General features: G+C 42.8%; 1 protein-coding gene across 2 annotated transcripts in view; it reads right to left on the bottom strand.

Annotated features, from left to right (window-relative positions):
* Specc1l (sperm antigen with calponin homology and coiled-coil domains 1 like) overlaps nucleotides 1–25050 on the bottom strand; it is a 100504-nt gene that overhangs the window by 61864 nt on the left and 13590 nt on the right. Inside the window, exons 1-5 of one of the 2 annotated variants that reach the window (XM_055598948.1) lie at nucleotides 22057–22114; nucleotides 19603–19789; nucleotides 9863–10016; nucleotides 4076–5709; nucleotides 2136–2343 (exon numbers count right to left, since the gene is read on the bottom strand). In XM_055598948.1, the coding sequence (XP_055454923.1) occupies nucleotides 2136–2343; nucleotides 4076–5709; nucleotides 9863–10016; nucleotides 19603–19752 (2146 nt within the window). In that variant the 5' untranslated portion in view covers nucleotides 19753–19789; nucleotides 22057–22114. Of the gene's footprint in view, nucleotides 1–2135; nucleotides 2344–4075; nucleotides 5710–9862; nucleotides 10017–19602; nucleotides 19790–22056; nucleotides 22115–25050 lie in introns of those variants that run through there. The other variant, XM_055598949.1, reaches the window with a different exon arrangement.

Here is a 25050-nt window from a genome sequence, read left to right as displayed (position 1 = left end):
GCTGCTCGCAGCCACCTGGTTGTCCAGCTCAGTGTTCCAACACCCGCCTCTGCACGCCTTGGACATCTAAACTCACATATGCTGAGACACACACACAGACATGCACACATAGACACAATTTAGGAAGTAAAACTGTGTCTTTTAACTAAATATAAATGCTTGAAAGGTCTTTTATTTTATTGGTTTATTTTATTTTATTTTGGCTCTCGGAGAAGACTTAATGCAGAGGCTGACTAGAGTGTCAACCATTGCTGAGCACTGGACAACAGATGAGTCACTAAGATCAGTTCAAAGGATTTTTAAGTTGTAGATGAGAAATTTCCTGGCAGTCTTCTCAAACAGATTCAGTCCCTCCATTGACTATTTCGGTATCAAGGCCTCAGAATGTCAACGCACAGATGCAGGTCAGCTAGCCAGAGCTCAGAATTCCCAAGTTATATCCGGAGATCCTCCACAAATGCCCTGCTCTTCTTAGACAGTATCTCAGATGCCCGTTAACCTACCAGGATGCCAGTGCTGCATCTGCTAGTCAATGCTCTGCTAAGGAATCAAAAACTGACAAGTGCCCAGAGGAATATGTACACACCCGATAATTTGAAAGGCTTTACCTAATGTGTCAGAAAAGGCTACTCCATTCCCTTTGTCTGTCTCCAGGTTTGCAATATGAAACAGCAATATAAAAGTACATAAAAGCGAGGACAGAGTTCAGCCATAACTACGTGAAAGTTACCTGCTGCTGAGCTTCACCTCCAGAATTGGGAGTTCAGGGGGAAGGCAGTAGTACCACAACTCATTTGTTCTATCAACTGCCATTACTTATTTCTGTATCTACCCATCAATCTAAGTTTTCCCCAGAACTCCTTGGGGGCATGGTAATCACAGCCCTTCACCTGAAAAGCTCAGTGTATGGTTTCTAAGAACAGGGATAATTTAGGTAAACACAGTATAATTATCAACTTCCCAAATGTATTATTAGCAAATCTTTAATCTTTAGGCCACAGCTCAACTTTTGATTAGTACCTTTGTATCATTTTCCCCTGCAGTGATGGACCTGTCTAGACATGGACATTACCTCTAATTACCACGTCTCCTGAGTCTTCTTCCATCTGGGACACTGCGATAGCCTTTCTTTTCCATGACACTAATGCTTTTAGGGCTGCAGCACCGTCCACACCTCTGCTACCAGAACACACTTCATTTTGTCTGCCTAAGGTTTCCTGTGATTAGTATATGCCTCAGTCAGAACAGAGCTCGTCTGCGCTCTGCCTAGTACTGCATGCCTCTCTCACCCACGTGAAAACCCAAAGTACTGCTCAACGTTCCCCACTGCATAAGAAGCTGCTTTTTTCCCTTTTTCTTGCTTGTAACTAATAAACAACTCATGAAAAAATTAATTAGGTTCAAATTAACATCTGATGTCTCAACTTTCTTATAAATCCAAAGTAACTACAAAATAAAGTTTAAAAATCTATTCATGCAATGTACAATGAAACTTTTAAATGGAGGTTTCATTTTACCATAATACAAAATCTTCAGAGTAATAAGAAAAATCAAATAAATTTAAAAACAAAAACAAAAACAAAAAAACACCAGGCATGGCAGCACACGCCTGTAATCCCAGCACTCAGGAAGGCAGAGGCAGGCAGATCTCCCTGAGTTTGATGCCAGCCTGGTCTACAAAATGAGTCCAGGACAGCCAAGGCTACACAGAAAAGTCTTGTCTTGAAAAACCATTAAAAAACAAAACCAAACCTGTGTTCCATGATCAGGATGCTACAGGATTAGTGTTTTGGGGGGTTGTTTGTTTGTTTTGACTCTGTTCACCTGCAATCACTAAACATGAATAAATGACTTTTCTTAAGGTCTAGAAAATAAATGACCTCATTAGCTTTTTACTGACATGATTTTGCTTAATTAATTTTCAATTAATGCTTCTACTGAACAACTGAGAACAAAACATAGTGACCCAGTTTCCCAAACAATGTGTGAAGCCCACTTCTGTCCACATGCACTTCTGTAAGTCAACTGTGCTACTCTGTCCAGACTACGTGCGAGTCAGAATTATTATTTTTGCTACTAAACACAAGCACACAGAAGGGTGACCAGAAAGAAAATGCGCGCCCTTTGTTACTCACTCTCTAAATCAGAAATAATGAGGTTGTCATGAAGCTTCACAGCTCGATGTTGTTCTACTTCATCTTCAAGTTCGAAGATAGTTTCCTTCATGTCACTCCTTTCGGTGTCCTTTTCCTCTAGCTCTGATCTCAATTTTTCTAATGTCATATTCAAATCTTCAATCTGTTTCTTGGCTTCTTCCTGGAAAGACCGGTACTCATCTTCTACCTAGAGAAACGGCAGCAATTAAAGGGAGAGTTGTTTTAAGATAAACTCTGCAACCAAAGTAGTTACCTTCGACACCACAGATAAGTGCGAGCAGCTATAGGCAGACCGACAACCTGGCCACGCACTGTTACAACATGGGGAACAGCACTGCAGGATTTCCTGAGCTGTCTGAGCACAAGCCTCTGCATCACCCACTTAACACGCATGCATCACTGAACCTAGTCATATTATTTATGGGCATTTTGGAGACATTTTGTCTTCTCCAAAGTCTGAGCTGAAAGTGTGCATCTGATGAATGAGTGACATGCTGCCCGCTCTCCTACAAAATAAACTGCTGTATTTATGACAGAAAAAAATAAAATCAAATATGAAACCATAAAAAAATTTAAGGCTAGCAAGATGGCTCAGCAGGTAAAGGTGTTTGCTGCCAAGCCAGAGGACCTGAGTTTAATCCCCAGAACCCACATGGTGGAAGGAGAGAACAGACTCCAGGTCATCCTCCGACCTCCTCACATGACTCATAGCACAGACACACAGACACAGTATATACATACAAAACTAAGTAAAATATAAACTTCTCACTTCAAATAGTCTTTATCAAAGTACTAGTCCACAGTGCCCCTTAACATGCATTCGCCTAAATCCTCTCTCTAAGGTGGTCGCTAAAGACTGGCAACGTGGCTCAGGAGGTAAAGGCACTTGCTGCCAAAACTGATGACCCGAGTCAATCCTTAGAACTCACATGATAGTTAAAAGCCAACTCCCACAAATTGTCCTGACTGTCATGCCCCCATCATGCATGTATAATGTACTCCCTCCCCCACCTGAAACTAACGAGAAGGTTTTTTTAAGGAATCATTAAAATAGTTAAAACATAAGTCACTGAAGTTTTAACCAAAGATGCACTAAAACTTCTCCCTTCAACACTCACTGTACTTGGACGGGGGAGATACCCAGCAGTCCAGAGTACTTCCTGCTCGTCTAGACAACCCTAGTTCATTCAGTTCCCAGCTCCCATGTCAGGCATCTCAACAACAGCCTGTAGCTGTAGCTTCGAGGGAGCCAACACCTCTTCTGGCCTCCGTGGGCACACGCACACACACATGCATAAATTAACACGCACACATTTTAAGAGGATACAGAGTGTGGATTCAATAAATAGGTAACCTGCACAAAACACTCACTCCAACAATCACTCAAGATAACGAACTCTGAACAGAATGCCAACAACCCAATCAGCCATCCTGAGTCTTCACTCTTAGATGAGATATCTGTGAAATGAGGGTCGGAAGGGATCATCGCTAAGCTCTCTGCCAGCAATAAACCTTACACCCCCAAAAAACAGGAGCAGCTGTACTCTAAACTAGAATTAACTCACAATAAAATGCTAGTTGAAAAAAAAAATAAACAACTGTAACAGGAAAAAGGTGGCAGACATTGTCAATTCTGGAAAATTGAAATTCTGACAGCATCTACCTTAAGCCACAGTATATTAAAGATGAGGACATAAAATTATCTATTACTCAAGATGAATTCTGGGTGCATGAATTCACTGAAAAATGAGTGAAAATGACAATATTATAAGAAAACTTTCTACTCTATTTTAAAACTGAGAATGACTTCCAATAAAAGGCAGTGTCACACTGAACAAGCACGCGTGTCTTCAACAAGCACACTCTATAAAGGGCAGCCATATAAGCTGAAGGAGAACGAGTCTTTACTTGGGCAATACCTTAGCAATGGTGTCCTGTAACCGATTGGCATCGTTTCGGGTATGAGCCAGATCTTCCTGCAGGCTACTGGCCAAGGTCTCTGCCTTTTCCTTGTCCAACCTGACACTCTCCAGGAGATCCTGGATATCAGATTTGTCTCCAGAGTTATGGATAGAATACAACTCAGCCACTTTCTGCTTCTCGTTCTCCAGCTGAGCCTTCAAGCGATTCATCTCTATCTGGTCGCTAGCCACGGTAGCTTTGTACTCCTCTAACGTGGCTGCCAGGGCTGCTTTGCCCTTCTGCTCGGACTCAATGATCCGCTCCATGTGGTGGCCACGCTCTTTGAGGGCACCTATCATTTCCTGAGCTTCCTTGTTGTCTTGCTCTGCCATCTTCAAAGTGTTGCTTAAGTGCTGCTGGACACCTAGAAGCTGCTCTCGCTCAAAGCGGGCATTCTCAGCTAAATCCATGTAGCGCTGCTCCAGTTCCATGTAGCGCCCACTCTTCACATCTTCGTCTATGACATAAGAAATGTGATGCTCGTCTAGAAGGGAACGGAAATATTCAATCTGTCTGCCAAAGTGCTCCAACTTATCACTCTGCTGACACAGCGACTCCATCAGGATGACCTTCTCCTCGCCCAGCCTCTCATTCTCACTGTTGAGCTCCTGGGTAATCTGCTGGAGATCGGCGAGCTCCTGCAGTGTTGCCTGCAGCTCCTCACTGGTGCTGTGCTGGTTCTCTTCCATCTGGTGAATCCGCTCTGTGAGGCAAGCAACAGACACTTCGCTCGCATTCCCACTGCTCCCCTTCCGAGAGCGCTCTATGCTCGGGACGCCCTCTGACTCTGAAGAGGAGGGGGCGTCCAGAGCATCATCACTGGAAGTGAGGGGCTGGTAAACCTCGCTGCACTCACTGTCCAGGTTATCCATGGAGTTACTGTGCTGATGGTCCATGAGCGTATTCTCATCCTGGCTCAGGAGATCCTCCACTGAGCCAGGGGCAGAACCTTCTACTGAAGATGTCAGAGTTCCTCCTCCATCACTCTGGTTGCCAGGGGTAATTTCTGGGCTCAGGGACTGATAGCCAAATAGTTTTTCAGAATTGTCCAGCCTCTGCTCTAGGGAAAAGCCCAGTGCATTCAACCTGTCCTTTAGCATTCTGTTTTCATTTTTTAGCTGGTTGAGCTCCTCGCGGATGGCTGTGTTCTGTTCCTGCAGCTGCAGCAGAGTAGACTCCACATCAGTCGGATGGTGGGCAATAATGGCTTCCTTCTCCTCGGACTTGCCATCACCTTCACAGCGATCTTCTCTAATGCCCAGCTGAGCACGCATGTCTCGGAGCTCGTTTCTCAAATGTAAAATTTCCACATCCTTGGTTTTGGCCAGGGTGAGGAGATCTTTCACCTTGGCTTCCAAAGCAGCTTTGTCGCTGATCTGATTGTCCGACTTAGACTTGCTCATTCGAACGTCGCACTCTGCAGCAGTGCGGCTTCGCGAACGCTTGGCCAATGCCACATCATTAGGTCCCTGACTTACAGAGGGCAGTTTCTTGCTCTGGTTTAGCCGGGTGCGTTCACGCAATCTTTCTCTAGTAGAACTGGATTCTTTATTACCAGCGGAAGTACTCCGTTTGGCTGAGGAACTAGTGCCTACATGTTCAAAACAAAGAATTTAAGACAAAACTTAGCAACAAAATTGCATGTGTTTAGAGCCCAGGACTACTCGAGGTTAAAGCTGAACTGCAATACTGACACAGGCTAGAAATTGGTCATCTCCAAAGCCAGTCTCCTTGAAACCAGGAGATCATCTTTTTATAAAGAATGAATCAAAAGCCATGCAGTTAATTTTATATATTAGAAGGGTAAATGTTATGAAACATGAACTGTATCTCAATAAAGCTGTTAAGAGGATATGCACAGTAACTCAGAGACAAGAGTAGGACCTGAACACTGTCCGGAATGCAATACTCCAGAGCAAGTCAGTCAGGATGACTCTACGATCAACCAGTCAGATGATTAACTACAGACGACAAAGTGGAGGGAGATCACAGATAAGCATGACAGGAAAGCCAGCCTCAGAATAAACTAAAAGTCTAAGCAACCTACAAGAAACAGAAAAATGATAACCAAAGTAAATGCAGACAAGTTTCCCATCACAAAATGCCAGATAAGTAGTAACAAAAGTTCTGAAGAGTAACTAGAACTTTTGGGTTTTCTCCAAGAACACACAGCAAAGCTTCAGAGCTAGAAGGGAAGCAGGGCGTCTATATACACGTGCAAGGCTCTGGGTTCAATCACTAGAACTAAGGAGAAAAGATAAGTTTACAGACATTAACTTACACAAGACTCATCAAAACTTTGAGGTAAATGATATCTTCATTTCATTTTATAGCTGCAGAGTTGCTACAGAACACCCCAACAGCCCACAGGTAAACATTTTCCTCTATCACAAAGTCCTTCATTACCTCTACAGCCTTGCAGTCCACTACATAAACTGGCAGCTCTTTAAAAATATATTTATTATTTGGCCTTGGTGGTATGCAGATTGCAAACCACACTACTTCTGAAGTTAAGGCAATAAGAGCACAACCTCAAGGCCAGCCTGTGAAACAGAATCCACTCAAGGCCAGCAGGACAACTCAGTGACAGCCTGCCTCAAACTAAAAGAGAGAGGACTGGAGCTGCAGGTGAACAGTGGAGTCTGTGTTCAGCATGTCCTGGGCCTTTCATTCAGTCCCCAGGAGGGCATGAGAGTGGGAGGACACAGGACCACGCAATCAGATCTAGGTTTTGCTGTTTATATGTTTTTCCTATTTCCTTTGCCTCTAGCAAAATGATTGTACCAGTTGTTTTCAAAGGTTTAAAATATGAGCAGTTAAGAAAAAATGCCCATACTGGATATGGTAGTATATGCCTGTAATCTGAATACTCTGGAGGCAGACACAGAGGCAGGAGGATTTGACATAGTTCCAGGCTAGTTGGGGCAAGACACTAAGGCTGTATTTCAAACCTCTTCCCTGAAAGTAGATTCTGTTCAACGATTTTAATTAATGTGTATAGCACACTTAAAAAAAATAATAAAAAAAAAAAAAAGAGGCAATACTGCCTGGAGGCTAAGTTATAGGCTGTAGAGCCACTCATTGACAAGAATCTTCCCTCATCCGTTTCAGAGCAGAACCAGCGGAGAGAAGAAAGAAGTCAGGCTGGTCACAAGACACAGACGACAAAGCAGAAGTGAGCATGGCACACAGAAAGGTTAAGATAAACAGTTAACAAGTGTTTCCGGGGAGTGTTTCTACAGAAGCCTGGATATTGGCTGAGTTCAGGAGTCCCTGCAAGACAGTAAGGATTCTTGAGCAAGAAAGAAGTAAGGAAAAGGGAATGTTTGTGGAAATTAATTTAGAAGACTCTTACAGCTAACCCTGATTGTGAAGATGACTCCATCTGAAATCAACTAAAACCCAACTAATTGGATACACCTATTAAAGATTTTCTTGACTGGACCATTCGAGGTGGGCCACACCTCTGATGGAAGCTTTTGCCTTTTGCCTCCTTGCACTCACTTGCTCTGGCAAGTTCATCTATCCTGTTGCCAAGACTGGTATTAGAACCTACTATTTCAGGATTCAAACACAGTCTTGAGGACTCCAGCACCAGACTGAGACTGCTGACACATCTAACCTTGTACACTGAACAACTACTGGATTCTTGGCCTTTCCACCGGGAGACAGCCATGGTCGGACTACCCAGAGCACAGCCTTTAAGCCACACAAATAAATCCCCTTTTACAATACAGCACAATACAATACATGTTTATATTATATTGTATTATTTCTATACGTTCATTCTATCAATTATGCTTCTTTAGAAAACCCTGACTGATACAAAGATGTTCTAGGAACTGGTGAGAAAGGAAGCAGCCTATGCTTGACAATGACAACAGTAACGAAGTGAGACAAAGGCTTGTTCCTTTTCAAAAGCTGAGGAAAAGGGACGGTGAAACAAATACAAATGGATAACCAAAGAGGAAAAGGATGGTATTAAATTAGGATGTGGTACCATCATTCTTATCAACACCAAAGGCCCTTTTTATTAAAAAAAAAAAAAAAGAGGAAGGCAAGGACCAACCAAGCCATGAGGTGGTTGACCACCTCAACCAAGGTGAGGAATGAGAAAGATACGAAGAGGAACAGACAAAAAGAGCAGCAACCTTGCCAGCTGAACTGAGCAGGCAGAAGAACTCAAATCAGATGAGCGGCCTGGCTTGGCCACTAAAATCAAACAGCCTTGGGGTCATCCTCAGGAAGAGAGACAGCCAATGAACTGAAGAATAAGGATGCTGCTGAGGCTGAACCATGACCCCCCCGAAAGGTACATATTAAAGCCCTGGTCCCTAGAATATGACTGTATTTGCAGACAGAGTAACTGATTTAGCCAATTAAATTCAGATGGAGCTGCGTGGTGGTTTGAATAAAAATGGCCCCCATATGTCTGTAATCCCAGCACTTGAGGAGGCAGAGGCAGGCAGAGCTCTGCGAGTTCGAGAGCAGCCTAGTCTACAAAGCAAGTTCAGGGCAGCCAAGGCTACACGGAGAAACCCTGTCTCAAAATGAATGAATGAATGAATGAATGAATGAATGAATGAATGAATGAAAGAAAATAGCCCCTATATTTAAGTGTTTAGGGAATGGTACTATCAGGATGTGTGGCCTTGTTGGAGGAAGCTTGTCACTTGGGGAGGGCTTTGAGGTCTCAAAAGCCCAAGCTTGGTCCAGTGTCTCTCTCTTCCTGCTGTCTGCTGATCCAGATGTAGAACCCTCAGCTCCTTCTCCAGCACCAAGTCTGCCTTCATGCTGCCATGCTTCCTGCCATGTTGACAATGGACTAAACCTCTGAAACTGTAAGCCAGCCCCAATTAAATGTTTTCTTTTATAAGAATTTCTGTCATCATGGTGTCTCTTCACAGCAATAAAACACTAAGACAAACTGTCAGGTGGACTTTATCCGGTGTGATTTGTGTCTATGAAGAGGAGGGTAGGACAAACGCAGAGGGACACAGTGACAAAGTATCCAAATGTAAGCCAAGGAGACCTTGAGAGAAAACAGAACTGCCAATACTTTGATTTATGAACTACAGTATAATAAAGTAAATTTTTGTTGTGTAAACGCTTTAGTCTGTGGTATTTCATTATGGTGTACTAGCAGACTAACACAGACATACAAATCTGAACTGGAGTATCTAATCCTAGGAGGTAATAAATGAATCCTGACGTCAGGTGTAACCATCAACAGAAAACCACATGTGCACGTTGGAATGGCCCCTAGCTCAGGTCCAGAAGCCACAAAGAGGAGATGTCGATAGAGTATTTCATCTCAAGGTCCTTGCCCTGTGAGGACATTAAATGTGATGATCTCAGGTTTGATACAGTGAAGGTTCAAACCTTGTACCACCACCAGATTTGTATCTTATAAAGCCTAGAACAAAATGAGTTCCCAAGAAACATCTATCAAGTAAACCAATGGATAGCCTTTGGCAAGACTATTATGCTAAGCTTCAGTAGAGTTACCTCATAGCTACAATGAGGAGAGTCTAGTCTATACTTCAAGAGCTGCAATGGGGATCAAACAAAATACCACTTCTAAAAAGGAGGACGGAAACATTCCCTCTTGTTAATCAGACCACACGGCCATTAAAGGAACAGTGGAGTGTGACCTGGAATGCAAGAAGAAGTGGCAGTTTGCAGAGGTAAGGGGAAGTCTCTCACAAACAGGTAGATAACATGAGATCGAGTAACAGCCACACCTGTGCTGATCTTGGATTTGCTCTCCGCGACGGTCATGGCAGGTGCAGGTGCTGGAGGCGCCACAGATGAACAGGTGCTTTTCTTAGCTTTGACACCATTGGTCACGTTCACTCCTCCAGCCACTCCAGCTAAGAGGTCATCACTGCTCTTGGTCTAGAAGCAAGAGAAAATAAGAGCACATTGACTAAGTGAAACAACATCAAACTAACATCTGAAGGCTAAGCAGGGCTCTTGACTTTTACATTATACTTAAGAACTCCAGGAAGACTTTCCGACATTTTCTAAACAAGCAGCACACCACTGTGCTACAAAATCAGACACAAAATCTCTTTATACTTACAGGCAATCACATGAGTCTAAGATACTAAACCATGCACACAGTAAAAGATCATTTTTGGATGCCTACTGTGTGCCCATTTCCACATCCTGTGGAAGGCAGGAAGGTGTCATTTTGAGTAAACTTTCACTTAGGACATGACCGGTGAACAGGAATCACCTCCATGAAACAACACAGATGGCAATAAGGACGGCCCCTGCCGCTGTAAGTTCTAAACACTGCCACTAAGAGTTAGGTAAATCTTCATTAAAAATGAAGCCTATCCAAGTAAATTCTTTCTTTTAAAAGTTTCCTTGGTCATGGTGTCTTCTCATAGCGATAAAAATGTGACTAGGAGATAACTATTTTTACTGCTTTCATTAAAACAATGGGAGTTTAAAACCTGTAGAAAGGGCTAGAGGGATGGCTCAGCGGTTAAGAGCACTGGCTCTTCTTCCAAAGGATTCAGGTTCAAACCCCAACACTCACATGGCAGCTCACAACTGCCTGTAACTCCAGTTCCAGGGGATCTGACACCCTCACACAGACATATATGGAAACACAACACCAATGCAAATAAAATGAAGTAATAAAAAAAGAAGAGCTACTTGTTATTACTTTTATACTTATTTATTTAGTGTGTGTGCACATACGTGTACACATGTATGTGCCTTCTCACACAACAACTGTAATGTAGAGCATTGGTGGAGGTCAGAGGTCAACTTCTAGAAGTCTCTTTTCTCCTTCCACTCTGTGGGTCCCAAGGATCAACACAGGTGGTCAAGTCTGGCAGGAAATGCTTTTACCCACTGAACCATCTCCCAGACCAGGAAGAATAATAAAAGAACCCAAAGTTTTTCTTCCCCTTAAGGTGAAGGCACACATTAGCTGATGATTTACTGTATTGGGCTGCAGCAATGCTCTGAAATAATCATGATGAATTCACTTCTACAAGTTAAAATGGTTCATGTGTATGTAACTAACCTCTAAACTTTCTTCTGGTTTTTAAAACCAGGGATTCCAAATGGAAGTAACTGCTTTCCACATTCCGTTGTTTCTATTTTTTTTTTTATTTTATTTTTTGTGATGGGTATTGTGCCTGCATATATGGCTGTGCAGCACATTTGAGCCTGGTGCCCACAGAGGTCAGAAGATGGTAGAGAATCCCCTGCACCTAGAATTACAGGTGATGTAAAACATCATATGAGTGTTGGACATCCAACCTACATCTGAAAAAGCAGCACGACCTTTCCATCAGTAAGCCATCTCTCTAGCCCTTTACCAATCAGTTATAAAACTCTATCACAGTAATGCAGAAAGGTAAAAATACTTTATTTAAAAAGAGTCAGAAGACTTAGGGATGAAGCTAGTCATAGGATGCTCACAGCCCTGGACTGATCCCAACACCAAAACAAAAAGAAAAATAGGGAACTGAAGAGATGGCTTAGTGGTACAAGCAATGGCAAAGGACCCAGCTTTGATTCCCAGCACCCCCATGGTGGCTAACAACCGTGTGTAACTCCAGTTCCAGGGGATCCGTGGTGGTCTGTGCACACCAGACACACACATGGTACACAGACACACAGTCAAGCAAAACGCTCATAAAATGTTTACAACTAAAAACATTAAGCTGAAAGGGGTCAGCTTCTTCAAACATTTACACAGAGTTAAACTCTGATAAGAGTTACTATATGTTTGACTCCTAAAATGCGTAATAGGACATAGATAAAGGGGAAAATGACATTAACTTGACTCAGCTAGTGAAAAGTAGCCATCAACTATGGCACAAAAGAGCTTTAAATTTCAAGTTCCCTATCCCATCAATCTTCTTCCATTAGTAGTTACATACTTACAATATTCTATTTTCAAATCATCTTTTATACATTAAAAAAAGCTATCTTCAAACTAATGTTTCCTCATTATGTTAAATATTTTCTTTCAATCATGTGAAAGGGAGCTTAATCCCAGTCACACTTCTCTGGTTACAATTTTATCTTTGGTGAAGTCAAATATACACTGTGATGCCAAATGACAAAGTCTGACCTTGTAATTCTGATCACACAGTATTAAAATCAGTAAACCAGAATAAGAATTGGGTGCAGCTTGGGAGAGCTCTTATCTAGCATGTGGGAGGTCTTTGATTACACTTTCAGCACCCCAATAAAACTATAATAAGCCACACACGGTATCAGAGAGGCTGGCAGATCTCTGTGAGTTCAAGGCCAGCCTGGTCTACAAAGCAAGTTCCAAGACAGCCAGGGCTACACAGAGAAACCCTGTCTCAAAGAAACAAAATAATAATGATAACCAGAAATTCTATAAGGAAACTATACTGAAAAATAATTGATTATGGCTTAAAAAGTAACGCAGAAAACACAGGTTTTACAGGAAATCATGCTAGGTCAACCATGAATTCACAAAAAAGTGAAAAAGGAATGAGTCTGGAGTGTTTCATACCACATCAAAAATAAAGTATGCTGTTTCTAACTACAACCAGAAACTGACATCACAGAACAAAAACCTCATAAACTTAAGAGCATAAAAGTAAAAATCTTAAACTGTAGTTTAGAAAGAGTTTTAAAATCTTTATCACAGTCAAAATAAATAAATTTTAAAAAAGGAAGAGGAATGAAAACAGATGGTGAAATATTTGATACCTACCAGGCTAGCAAACACAGAAAAAAATGATAACACACTTTTTGGGGAAGGATAGTGTAAACTGGATTGGTATACAATGAAGTGTGCTACGCAGCTAATATTTTAAAAATGATCAGGATAGCAGTATAGAGGGCTCATGAGATGGCTCACTTGACATCAAGCCTGAAGACCTGAGTCCAAGCTTTGCACCCTGTATGGTAGAGAGAACTAACTCCCACAGTTGTCTTTTGACCCCCCCACATTTAAAAATATCAATATAGAGATTTCTAGACTACATTAAGTAAAAATGTAGCTAAGCAGCCGGCGTGGTGGAGTACACCTTTAATCCCAGTACTCAAGGAGGCAGAGGCAGGGAGATCTCTACGAATTCGAGGACAACCTGGTCTACAAAGTGAGTCCAGGACAAGCAAGGCTACACAGAGAAAGCTAGCTTTAAAAAAAAAAAAAGATAATATATATAATATAATGTCATGTTCTTTGTATAAAAGAAAGTGTGCTGATAGTTTTATGTCAACTTGACACAAACTATGGAGTCATCTGAGAAGGGGGAGCCTTGACTGAGAAAAGCCTCCATAAGATTGGGCTATTGGGCATTTTCTTAATTCGTGAATGACAGGGGAGGGCCCAGCTCATCGTGGGTGGTACCATCCGTGGGCTGGTGGTTCAGGGTCTATGAGAAAGGCAGAGCAAGCCATGAGAAGCAAGCCTGTAAGCAGCACCCTTCCATGGCCTCTCCATCAGCTCCTGACTCCAGGTCCCTGCTCTGCTTAAGTTCCTGCCCTGACTTCCTTCAATGATGGATTATGATGTGGAAGTGTGAGCCAAATGAGCCCTTTTCTCTCCATGTTGCTTTGGTCACAGTATTTCATCACAGCAACGGAAGCCTTAATAAAAAAAAGTATTTTAAAATCTAAGTATAGGGTTGGAGACGGCCAGCAGCTAAGCATTCTTGCTATTCTCATAGAGGGAACAGCTCTAGGAGGACACAAGGTCTGCGGCCCATGCTGGCACCAACACATGCACACACACACATACATAAATACATTACATACACATATACACAGAAGTAAAATAAATCTTATGGTTTGTTTGTTTTGCTTTTTCTGAGACAAAGTTTCTCTGTGTAGCCTTGGCTGTTCTAGACTCACTTTGTAGACCAGGCTGGCCTCGAACTCACAGAGATCCACCTTCCTCTGCCTCCCTGAGTGCTGGGATTACAGGCATGCACCACCGAACCCAGCTAAATATATATATATTTAAATATATATATATATATTTTTTTTTTTTAATTAAGAGCTAGCTGGGTAAAGTAGGCCACGCCTGCCTCAGAAAACCAAAAATAAATAGATAGATAGATGATAGATAGATAAGCAAGCAAATGAAATCTAAGTGTATCTGCCTATTTATGCAAAAAGGAACACTGGAAGAATAAACAAGAATGAAACTGATCATTTATTTCCAGCAAGTGGAAACGGAAAATCATTAACTGAATATATACATTTTTTATTAAAGATTTTTGTAGTTTGGTTAGTGGACCAACTTTGTTGGATAAATCACTTCTTCCCTTTCCGCCCTTCCCCACCTACAAAACCACAAGTCTATTTCCAAACCCATGCCCTTTCCCATGCACACCCCCCCCATCCCCACAGCTGCCCCTGCCTATGGCCACCTCCACACTCACAGGCTTGGGTCCAGACTGGTGGCCTTTAAACCTGGTTTGTACAAGCGCATCTTTTGACTTGAGAGATACTCCTTCCCTCTCCCATCATTCCCTCACCTGGCTGACAAATCTACATCCTACAGGCCTACATCCTCTGTTTGGGAGCCACCTCTGCCTGGACCTTTTTCATCCACCAGCTTTGCCAAGTTAGACCACTCAGCTCCTGCACAGGGCCAGTCTACGGCAGGCTGGATTATCATACTACACACACAAACCAAAGAAGTACACCTGCCAGGAAATCACAAAACCAAACCATGAATAAATAAACAAGACAGCTTGCTCCTGTCCAACCCCTAGCCCCACTGAAGTGGTATCTAATGACAACTACCTAAAAGAGCACCAGGACACAGAATTTAAAAGAACAACCATAAATTTTATCAATAAACTTGAGAAATTAAAAAAAAAAAACACACAAACACTTCATTGAACTCCAAGAGGATAACAATAAATGCTTGAGTGATGTCTAAGAAAATACAAACAGGAGGCTGGAGAGATGGCTCAGTGGGTAAGAGCACTACCTGCTCTTCCTGAAGGACCCAGGTTCAATTCCCAGCACCCACATGGCAGCTCACAACTGTCTGTAACCCCAATTGCAAAGGATCTGACATCTTCACGATAACGCACATAAAATAAATTAAAAAGAAAAAAAAACAATGAAATGAGGAGGATAAGTCAGGATTTAAAACTCTTCAATAAAGAGACCACAAAAGAAATGAAGATGGAGTTGGAACACTCAATAATCTAACAAGAAAACTCACAAGTAGAATGAATCAAGCAGAGGACAGAATAGCAGGACTTGAAAATAAAGTAAAGGACCTAGACCAAAGAATCTGGAACGTTGTAAAAAGCACAGGAAAGGAATATGCAGCAAATGTGAGACAGGTACCATAAAAAGACTAAGTATTTATTTGTTGGAATAAAAAGACACTACGAAAAGACTAAATCTTTTGAGTTACAGAACATTCTTCACAAACTTCAAACAGCATCCTAAAATTCAGGTAGAACCAGAAAAGACCCTGGACAGCCAAAGCAAAAAGAATACTAGCGGGAAGCCAGGCATGGTGGCACATGTCTGTAATCCCAGCACTCAGGGAGGCAGAGGCAATCGCTATGAGTTTGAGACCAGCTTGGTCTACAAAGCAAGTCCAGGAGAGCCAGAGCTATTACACAGAGAAACCCTGTCTCCAAAAAAACAAAACAAAACAACAACAAAAATACTGGCAGACTGGAAGAATCGCCATTCCAGACATTCAAGATACATTATAAAGCTATAATATGGTACCGGAACACAGACATACAGACCACAAAATAAGACAGTGGACCCACACAAGTACTGTAACCACAGCTATCCAAAACGACACATACACACACAGCACACTGGCTAGGTCACCCCACCAGGGAGAAGTGATCAAGGAGCAGGCGAACCAGTTCATGTCAGAGACTCTCTCTTCTCCTCTTGCTAGGGAGCCCACATAAAAGCTGAGGTGTCTATGGGCTACATCTGAACAGGGGGTCTATGTCCTCTCTCTGTGTGGTCTTTGGTTGATGCATTAGTCTCTGAAGTCCCCCCTGGGCCCTGCTTATTTCTGGCTTTGTTGGTCTCCTTGTGTGGCTCCTGTCCCCTCTGGGTCCTTTTATAACCCCCTTCTCCCATAAGACTCCCTGTGCTCTGCCCAAAGTTTGGCTGTGAGTCTCTGCATCTGCTTTGATCCCCTGCTGGACAGTCTCTCAGAGAATCTAAATTTTCAAGTGTGCACATTTTCCTCAAACATTAAGATTACTTTACAAATTTTACATTTCACAGGTGAATGGTCACACTGTTAACTCTTTCCTTCCCTCCCCTGCCTGCCCTTCTGTGTGTAAGCATGTGTGTGTAGTAGGGCCTTTTCCATACTACACAAGCAGCCTATCACTAAGCTATAACCCTGTTAACTAGCTTTTGTTAACCACAAAATTATAATCACAGAAAAGTATGATCAAAATAATACTATCAGTTATTTGGATTCTGATTGAAACTTAATGGTGCCCATGCATGAATTAACACACACACACACACACACACACACCAGTATAATGGGAACTGCTCCTGCCAGCATGCCAGCTGTTCTGTTGCTTCTTCCACACTCACCGTGATAGGCCAGCAGCATGCGCCCTGGACGATGGCGCCACTGAAGGCTGTGTTCCTCAGCACAGACCGGAGCAGCTGGCCTACATCTCTTTCTACCCACACAGCTCCTGTCAAGAGTGACTGGAGCTCTGCATCACAAAGATCATCCTCCAACTCTATCTGAGATGAGAGTAAAAACATTCAAGTGCTTTTACCCTGACACTATGAGAAAGGGCTCATGGGAATTTTGATCAATGACAAAATGTGTGAATGTGGGGTAAGTGCGAGCATTTGTGCTATTTAAATAACTAAAAGCCAGAGCCTTCTTTACCTCCTGCTCATCATGCTCCATTACAGTTACAAGATTGGAAGTTGTGGGGGTTTGTGCCAGAGAATCTGTGAACTGTAGTGATTGAAAATCAAACTGTAGCAAGTCAGCAGGGTTCACCCCTTCTTTTGTCGTGCTCGAGACGGTACCTGGGGCATAACACATGTGAGGCATCGCACCAGAGCTGAACTCCACGAGCCTCAAAACCCCTTTAATGTTTTCTTTTTCTTGCTTCTTTTTACTTTTTATTTCCTATCTCTCCAATTTCTAATCAACAACAGTTTAGGATAAGCGACAGTAACTGACCTGTTCAGTGTTACCAAAGAGTATGAGAGCTGACCCCCCCTACTCAAATCAGCCTACACCCCCTCAACACACTTGCACATACACTAAACAAAGCTGCTGAAGTGTAAACAGCCAGTGTGTGCTGGGAAGAGCGTGTGTACAGTTTTGCTTTACAGTGCAAAGGTACCCACTGTTCAAGACCAAACTCCCAGCGACTCCGCAGCTACACCTCAGAAGTGACAGGCCTGCTCAGTGCACATGCCATGGTCAATCTGACACGGAGCCACAGAACGCAGGCAGGAATACACACCCGACACCAACACTTCAACCTACCCTTCTGGCCACATAAGTAACAGGTCACCTGTCGAACAGGCACTCTCCTGTGAAGACAGGCCCAGCAATTAAGTCATCAGTTAGGTCAGAACACGCCATCTCTCTCATGAAAGAGTCACAGCACTGACACCACGCAAACACTTTAGGGTGTTGATTCAGAAGAGCAGAAGTAGGACAAAGGCCATTCCTGGCACCATCCTCCAGGCCACAGGATGACAACTAGCAACTCATAAGGATATAGTAAGAAAAAAATTAGGGGCCCCATACCCACTGGATCAGTCCAAGTTCAGTTTCAACAACCCTGAAATACAAAACAGCATTTCCTGTTAGATCTTTCAGACACACATGGAAGGCCCTCATCAGCTGTCCCTCTAAGGTGCTTTTAAAATAAGTTGATCCACAACCTAAAAACCTCTGCCTGGATAAAGGGTTGCTGGGGAGCACAGGCCAGGCCTGCTTTCTCCTTGTCAGACTAGCAGAATCCCCCTCCTGGTTTCTGCGTGCTCAGTTTCTAGCCAAGCATCCCAATACTAAAGCAAGGCAGCAAGCAAGGAAGCCAACAGGCCTTAAACGGAAAAGCTGGAAGAAGACTGTGTGCAGCTGCACGCAAGAACAGACACAGAAGCAGCAGCTGTGCGTGGTGGGAAGCACATGTAACCCTGGCAGCTGGGCAGCCGGGAGGACGCTGCAAGGAGCCTGCGGCCAGCCTGGGCTACACAGAAGATCCTGTCTCAAAACAATACAGCAAATAATAATAATAATAATAATAATAATAATAATAATAATAATAATAATAATAATGACATTTTAAAAAGTGGATGTTGGGACAGTGACTCAGCAGGCAGAGATGCTGGACACCAAGGCTGACAACCTGAGTTTAAGCCCTCTCTCACCTCTACAATGTGGCACAAAGGTACACACATGCATTCACGTTTATGCGCACAATACATAGATAGGTAGCTAGCTGGAAAGAAGGAAGGACAGACGGACAGAACACCCCTGGAAAACTGCTCTGTTCCCAAAATCAAAATCAATCCTGAGCTAAAAGATTCAACTCTAACAACAACAAAGCAAAACATAACACAAAACGCTGCCACCACCTCTCATTTCTTAAATCATTGATCTGTGCTGTCCACTTGTAATCCCCCTTTTAATTATGGCCCCAGCCCTTTGAAGCCAAGTACTCATCTCTCTTTTGCCAAAGTCGTTAGTCTAAAAACAATTTTATACTAAAAAAAATGATTAATCCAGTCTCTACAGTCTGAAGAAAATTAACTACGCTCTTACTGAATTAAAACCTCCAATGTTAGCCAGGACTAATCTTGGATCAGCTGTTGGAAAGAGCAGGCAATCTGGTGCTCACTTTTAACCCCAGCACTCAGGAAGCAGAAACAAGCGGACTTCTGAACTCAAGGCCAGCTTAGTCTACAGTTTCAGGACAGCCAGAAACTACAGCGCAAAGAAACCCTGTCTCAAAAAAACAAAAACAAACAAAAAAGAAACTCATGCTGTCAAAGCATGCATGTGTCACAGGACAAAAACTACTGTCAAGAAGTCAGAGGAATGTGAGAGCAGCCACCCTTTAACACACCCTCACCTATTCTTTCCACAGGCCTTCCCGAGCTGGGAGCATTATCTACCGGCCATCCTGTCTACTTCTCTTGGCACCTGACATTTCAGGGGTGGTTCAGTTTGCATCTCGTGGCTGCCATCCTTTCCTCCTCAAGCTCCCTGAAGGCAGACTCTACCTCTGGCTCACCTGAACACGGCACCCTTCATAAAGCAGGCACTCAGTTATTTCCTACATGCAGAGCCTACTATTAATTTCATTCATACAGATGGATCAAAACACCAATTAAAGCCACCCTGCTCTGTTCAGAGACCCTAGTACTAGCAGTGAGTAAACCCCAAATAATTCTCATTAATAAATTCAACATATTAAATATGTGCATGCTTAAAATCCAATGTATATTCAGATACTGCTGTTAATACCTTCGACAAAGATGCTATTCCAGGCTTTACAGGTTTGCTTCCTGTGGGTACTGAAGAGCTGTTTTCAGGCTTGCTTTTTTCTACTGTTTGCGGTTTGCCTACTCCAGACACCTTAGGCACTGAGCCAGCACTCCTGTTTGCTTTCTTCATTCTGGGCTGCCTCTTGGTGATGCATTTACAATCAAACCTGTGGGAATAGAAATGGTATCACGTTGAAAAGAAAACTGCAAAACAGCTCTTTAAAAATTATTTCTTGAGAGTTCTACCACCTGATAAAAAAAATCTGAAAGACAGATGTCATGACGGAAAACAATGCTGAAAATCCTTCAACTCACGTATCGAAATGTAATACTTTACAGATTTATACTATTCCGTGTTCTAACTCATTCAGTAGACAGAACACCTCACGTGCCGGCTAGCTCTTATGTCCAAAACAGCAGCAAACTGCAAATCCCGTGGCTCTGTGCCCAATGCCAAAGGGCTTCCTCGGATAGCTCTCTCCTCCCTGCTTCTCTAACAATGCACTTCTTTCTCGTGAGCTCCTTCCACTCCCTAGATTCCGTCTTTCCTGGCTTGTGTCCCAGGACTCTGGAACCCCCAATACTTTGTGGGCTCCTAGTACAATCCAGGCTTCGTTTTCACCTCTTCACAAAAAGGCCTGTCAGGGCTTGCACTCAGGGACTCTCCTGCCACATGCCTGACCTCCATATCGCCCTAACTGTAGAGGAAGATTCCACAACCCCTTTCCTCTTGTATCCTTCATGGCTCTAAAGCCAGAACACAGACATGGCTAAAGCTGCCAAGCTGGACTATTTGCTTTGGATGGATCCTGGCCCCTCCTTGAATTATATTTGCATAAGTGTTCCTTTGTAGTTGCTTTTTAGGTGGAGGAAATCCCTCAGACTTTTTCCCTTCGAAAATTTCAGCATCAGCTGGGTGGCATCTTGCCCTGGGGCACCACTCCCTTTATTCCATTGCACATCTGGCCTCTCTCAGCACACAGCTCGGTTCCACCATCTCATTTCCTGGTGTGATTTTTCTCCTCAAATTGTACCTTCTGTATTTTTCTTTTGCTCTGGTTCCCCTTTCTCAGTGTAGATATGCATTAGAATAACCACTAATAACCACAGGACAGAGTCAATATTTGGGGATCTTGAAATCCCTCTGCCAAGAAAAGTAGTCCAAACTTTTCCACTTGGCCTCGGCTGCAGGAAATCACGGGCTGCAACCCAGGTGGGGGTTGCTAAGAACAAACTTGCCTCTGAAACTGTAGTTGCTGTACATTCAAAACCCCGAATGGTGACCCACACAGAGGTGGCAACAGTTTTAAGAAGTCATGCTCTAACTGATCTGCGTCTCCTAAGATCAGCCTGGGGCTGCTCTCAAAGACAGAGTGAAGGGTCACAGACTGTAAGGACCGGAATGGTAATCTCCCTCCCTGCTTTTTACTGCCTTAATCTAAACTCAAAAGTCTATCACTCAAAAGTACTGTTCTGACTCCACTGCGCTCGCTCGTTATCTTGGAATGCCAGAAAGCAGTTGTCCTCAACCCTGCTAACGCTGCGACCCTCTAGTACAGTTCCTCATGTTGCGGTGACCCCCAAACATAAAATTATTTTTGTTGCTACGTGATAACCCTAATTTTGCTATTGTTATGATTCGTAATATAAATATCTTATATGCAGGTGGCCTTAAGTGTCCCTGTAAAAGAGGTCTTGCCCCACAGGCTGAGAACCACTGCCTTCAAGTTTCCTTTGTGGGCTTTTCTCCCAGCAGCTCAGTACCAGAAACTTTCCAATTCACTCCTTCGAGTTCCTGCACCATTCTGAACATACCTGCATCTCATTTTAATTTTTTTGTATGTGCATGGGTGATTTGCCTATGTGTATGTCTGTGCACACTTGTGTGTTTGATGCCCGTGGAGGCCAGAAGAGGGCATTAGATCCCTGGAACTGGAGTTAAGGATAGTTATGAGGCACACCTGAGTGCTGGAAATCAAATCGGGTGCCCTGAAGATCAGCCACTGCTCATTCATCTACCTATCTTTGCCTAGCATGCTATTATTACTTCTGCATTAAACAGGATGCCACATTGTAAGGAATCTATGTAAGGCTTCCTCATAATTTAACGTAATTCACTGTAGTTGTCTGAGTGAGAATGGCCCCCTTAACTCATATATTTCAATGTGTGATCCCTAGTAGGTGGAGCTGTTTTGGGAAGGATTAGGAGGTGTGGCCTTTTTGGAAGAAGTATGAAACTCAAGCCCCTTTTCTCCTCACCCTCTCTACTTCTCTCCCTCTCTTTCCCTCACTGCCAGCCATTATACTTCCTGCCATGATGGTCATGGACTCACTATCTGAAACTGGTGAGCAAGCCCCCAATTAAAGGCTTTCTTTCACAAGGTTGCTTAGGTCATGGTTCCTCTTCACAGAGATAGAAAACTAAGATAGTTACCTAGTTATTGACAACGTTCCACAGGCCAAAGCAACAATAACATCTGAGGTGGAACAACAGAGGCTTCCTCGGGTCCTCAGACCCACTGAGGTACAACATTCCTCTTCAGCATCAAGACTGCCAAGCGAGGCTACACAGATTTCCAGTCCAGCCTGAGCTACACAGCAAGCCTTGGCCTAAACATTTTTTAATTTGAAAAGACAAGTAATGATAAATAGACAAAGAGTTGGTGAGCTAGTGCAGCCCAACAGCATAAGCAGAAGAAAAGAACCAACTCCCATATGTTATCCTCTGACTTTCACATACACACTGTGGAATGTCCATAAGTGACGCAAGTACGTATGTACACACACACACACACACACACACAATATAACAGCAGTGTTTTAATGAAGAAGATAAAGTCAGGAGACCTGGATGCAAGCTCCAGCTTTGCCATATGAGTTGTTACCAAGGGTGAATCACTTACCTTATAAACAAGAATTGATAAAGCCTTGCTTTAAGACTTCTGATACAAATACGGACACATAAAACAATATGAGGGAAAGTCTTTATCCTAGCTGTAGAAGTTATTTCACCAGGGCTCAAAGGTTAGAAAAATATTGCAACAAACAAAGTTAGAGAGAGCAATTTATTTCGGGGATTCAGAAGCCCAACCTTTCCAACCATCCACCTGTAGAAGACAGAGCAATGGACCCTCTGACTTTATCTTACTGTAATACTGCATCACAGTGCACTCACTCTGAATCAGGGATCAGGGGGCTCTAAGATCACTCCCTGGCTGTTGGGTGTCTGCAGCCCTCACTGAGGGACAGGAGGCTTTCTTGACACTACAGAAACATTCAAACCCTACTTTCTAAGTCACACAGAATTTCATCTTTTCCTTTAAACTCTAACCTTCATTATAATCTTTTTGACCCTGCAAAAGAAATATACTGATATTTTAAAGCATTTAAATTTAGCTGGTATCTTAAGATCTTTCATGCTAAGGAGGATTGAAGAAAAAAATCTTCCATGCTTAGTTTTAAAAACTACTGTAGATCAAATCTGTATCCAAAGACTAGTGCTTAACTCCTGAAAATTTAGATTCCTCATTCATAAAATGGAATTGGTAACAGTACTTTATAAGGATGCTGAGATAATTAAATGAAAGAAACCTAACATGCTTATCAGAGTAACAGCCCACAATGAAAACCCAATAGACAGAAGCAATCAAAATTTATAGAGAAACATCCTGCATATCCTAAATATGCCTAAAGCCTTATTAAAATAAAGGCAGCTGGAAGTAATGGTGGCTCCTTGTAACCCAGCATTTGGAAGATAGAGGCAGTTCATGGTTATCTTCAGAAAATCAGTTCATGGTCATCTTCAGCTGTACATATGTGTGAGACCAGCATGACCTACATGAGATCTCCAAATGATAGATAGATAGATAGATAGATAGATAGATAGATAGATAGATAGATAGATAGATAGATAATAAAGGCAGCAACTTGGAGCTGGAGAGGCAGCTCAGCGGTTAAGAGTACTGGATATTCTTCCAGAGGGCTCTGGTTCAGGCTTAATTCTCAGCACCCACACGATGGCTCACATTTGTGACCAGTCTCAGGGAATCTGACACCCTCTTCTGGCCTCTTCAGGCATCAGGCACACAGGTGGTAAACAGACGTACACAAAAGAAAACAAACATAAAACAAAATTAACTTTTTAAAGGGCAGCAGCTGAGAAGAGAATTTGTAGGGGAAACACTGCCCCCTACTCTCTTTGAGACAGGATCTCAGGATGCAGCCCTTGCATCTCCCAGCCTGTTTCCTAAGTCCTGGATTGAAGGTGTCTGTCACTATGCTTGGCCGAGACTCCCGTACAAGGAATGACTAAAGACTGTTTTACTTATTACTGACATTAAATTGCACACGATTGCATAGAGATATCAACAACACCAGCTTCCAGTTCTCTCCCACTGGAAATTATACACCAGGAAACCCTGCAGATGCATGGTAAGCAGCCATGAAAAGGGTAATCAAGAAACCTGGACTACATGCCAGGTCCGGCGGTCTGTAAATTACTGACTCTGTGAGCCCTGTTCAAAACAGCAAGGAGGGCTCACAACACGGTTGGGGGCAGTAATTGCTTATTAATCATGATTTTTATGCCTAGCATTATTCCACACACAAAAAAAATCTACAAAAGGTCTTGACCCAAGCAAGCTAACATATCTTTCTATAATTTCACAACTCGGTACTTAAATACCATCTTAACACTGTAAATTAAAATTACAACTTTAAACACTGATTTACAGATACTGGAAGAAATCACTGTCAAGGAGAACTCTTAAGTCATGGAAAGTGCTATGTGTAGGTCAGAGTCAGATGAATCAAAACTAACAGCCAATCTGATAAAAATCACATGCCTACAAAAGCCAAACTAATTCTGAAAAGCTAATAAAAAATGGCTTAAGTCAATCATAATACAATAAACTAATTTCATACTAAATTCTTCAATAAAGGTTTTTTTTAAGATTTAAAATTTTTTTCTTTGATTTTTTTTTTATGTGTATAGGTATTTTGCTCACATGTATGTCTGCGCACCAGATGCATACAATAAGTGCCCATAGAGACCAGAAGAGGGCATCAGACCCCCTGGGCCTGGAGTGATAGGCACTGTAAATCACACAAGTGCTGGGAATGGAACCTGGGTCCTCCAGAAGAGCAGCCAGTGTTATTAACAGCTGAGCCATCTCTCCAGCCCTTATTCTCTATTTCACATGTACAAATGTTTTGCCTATACACATGCAAGGGTACCCACGCTTGCAATGTTCACAGAAACAGAAAGGCATCAGATCCCCTAGAACTGGAATTCTAGACTCTCTGAGCAAGGATGTGAGTGAGCCCAGGTCCTCTGCAAGACTAGCAGGTACTCCTAACTGCTGAGCCAACCCTCCAGCCCAACACACACACACACACACACACACACACACACACACACACACACACA

The sequence above is a fragment of the Psammomys obesus genome, unplaced genomic scaffold (genome assembly GCF_907164565.1).
Source record: "Psammomys obesus unplaced genomic scaffold, mPsaObe1.curated_primary_1811, whole genome shotgun sequence".
NCBI lineage: Eukaryota > Metazoa > Chordata > Mammalia > Rodentia > Muridae > Psammomys > Psammomys obesus.
The sequence above is the reverse complement of the archived record's forward strand: the minus strand, read 5'-3'. Positions and strand labels throughout refer to the sequence as shown.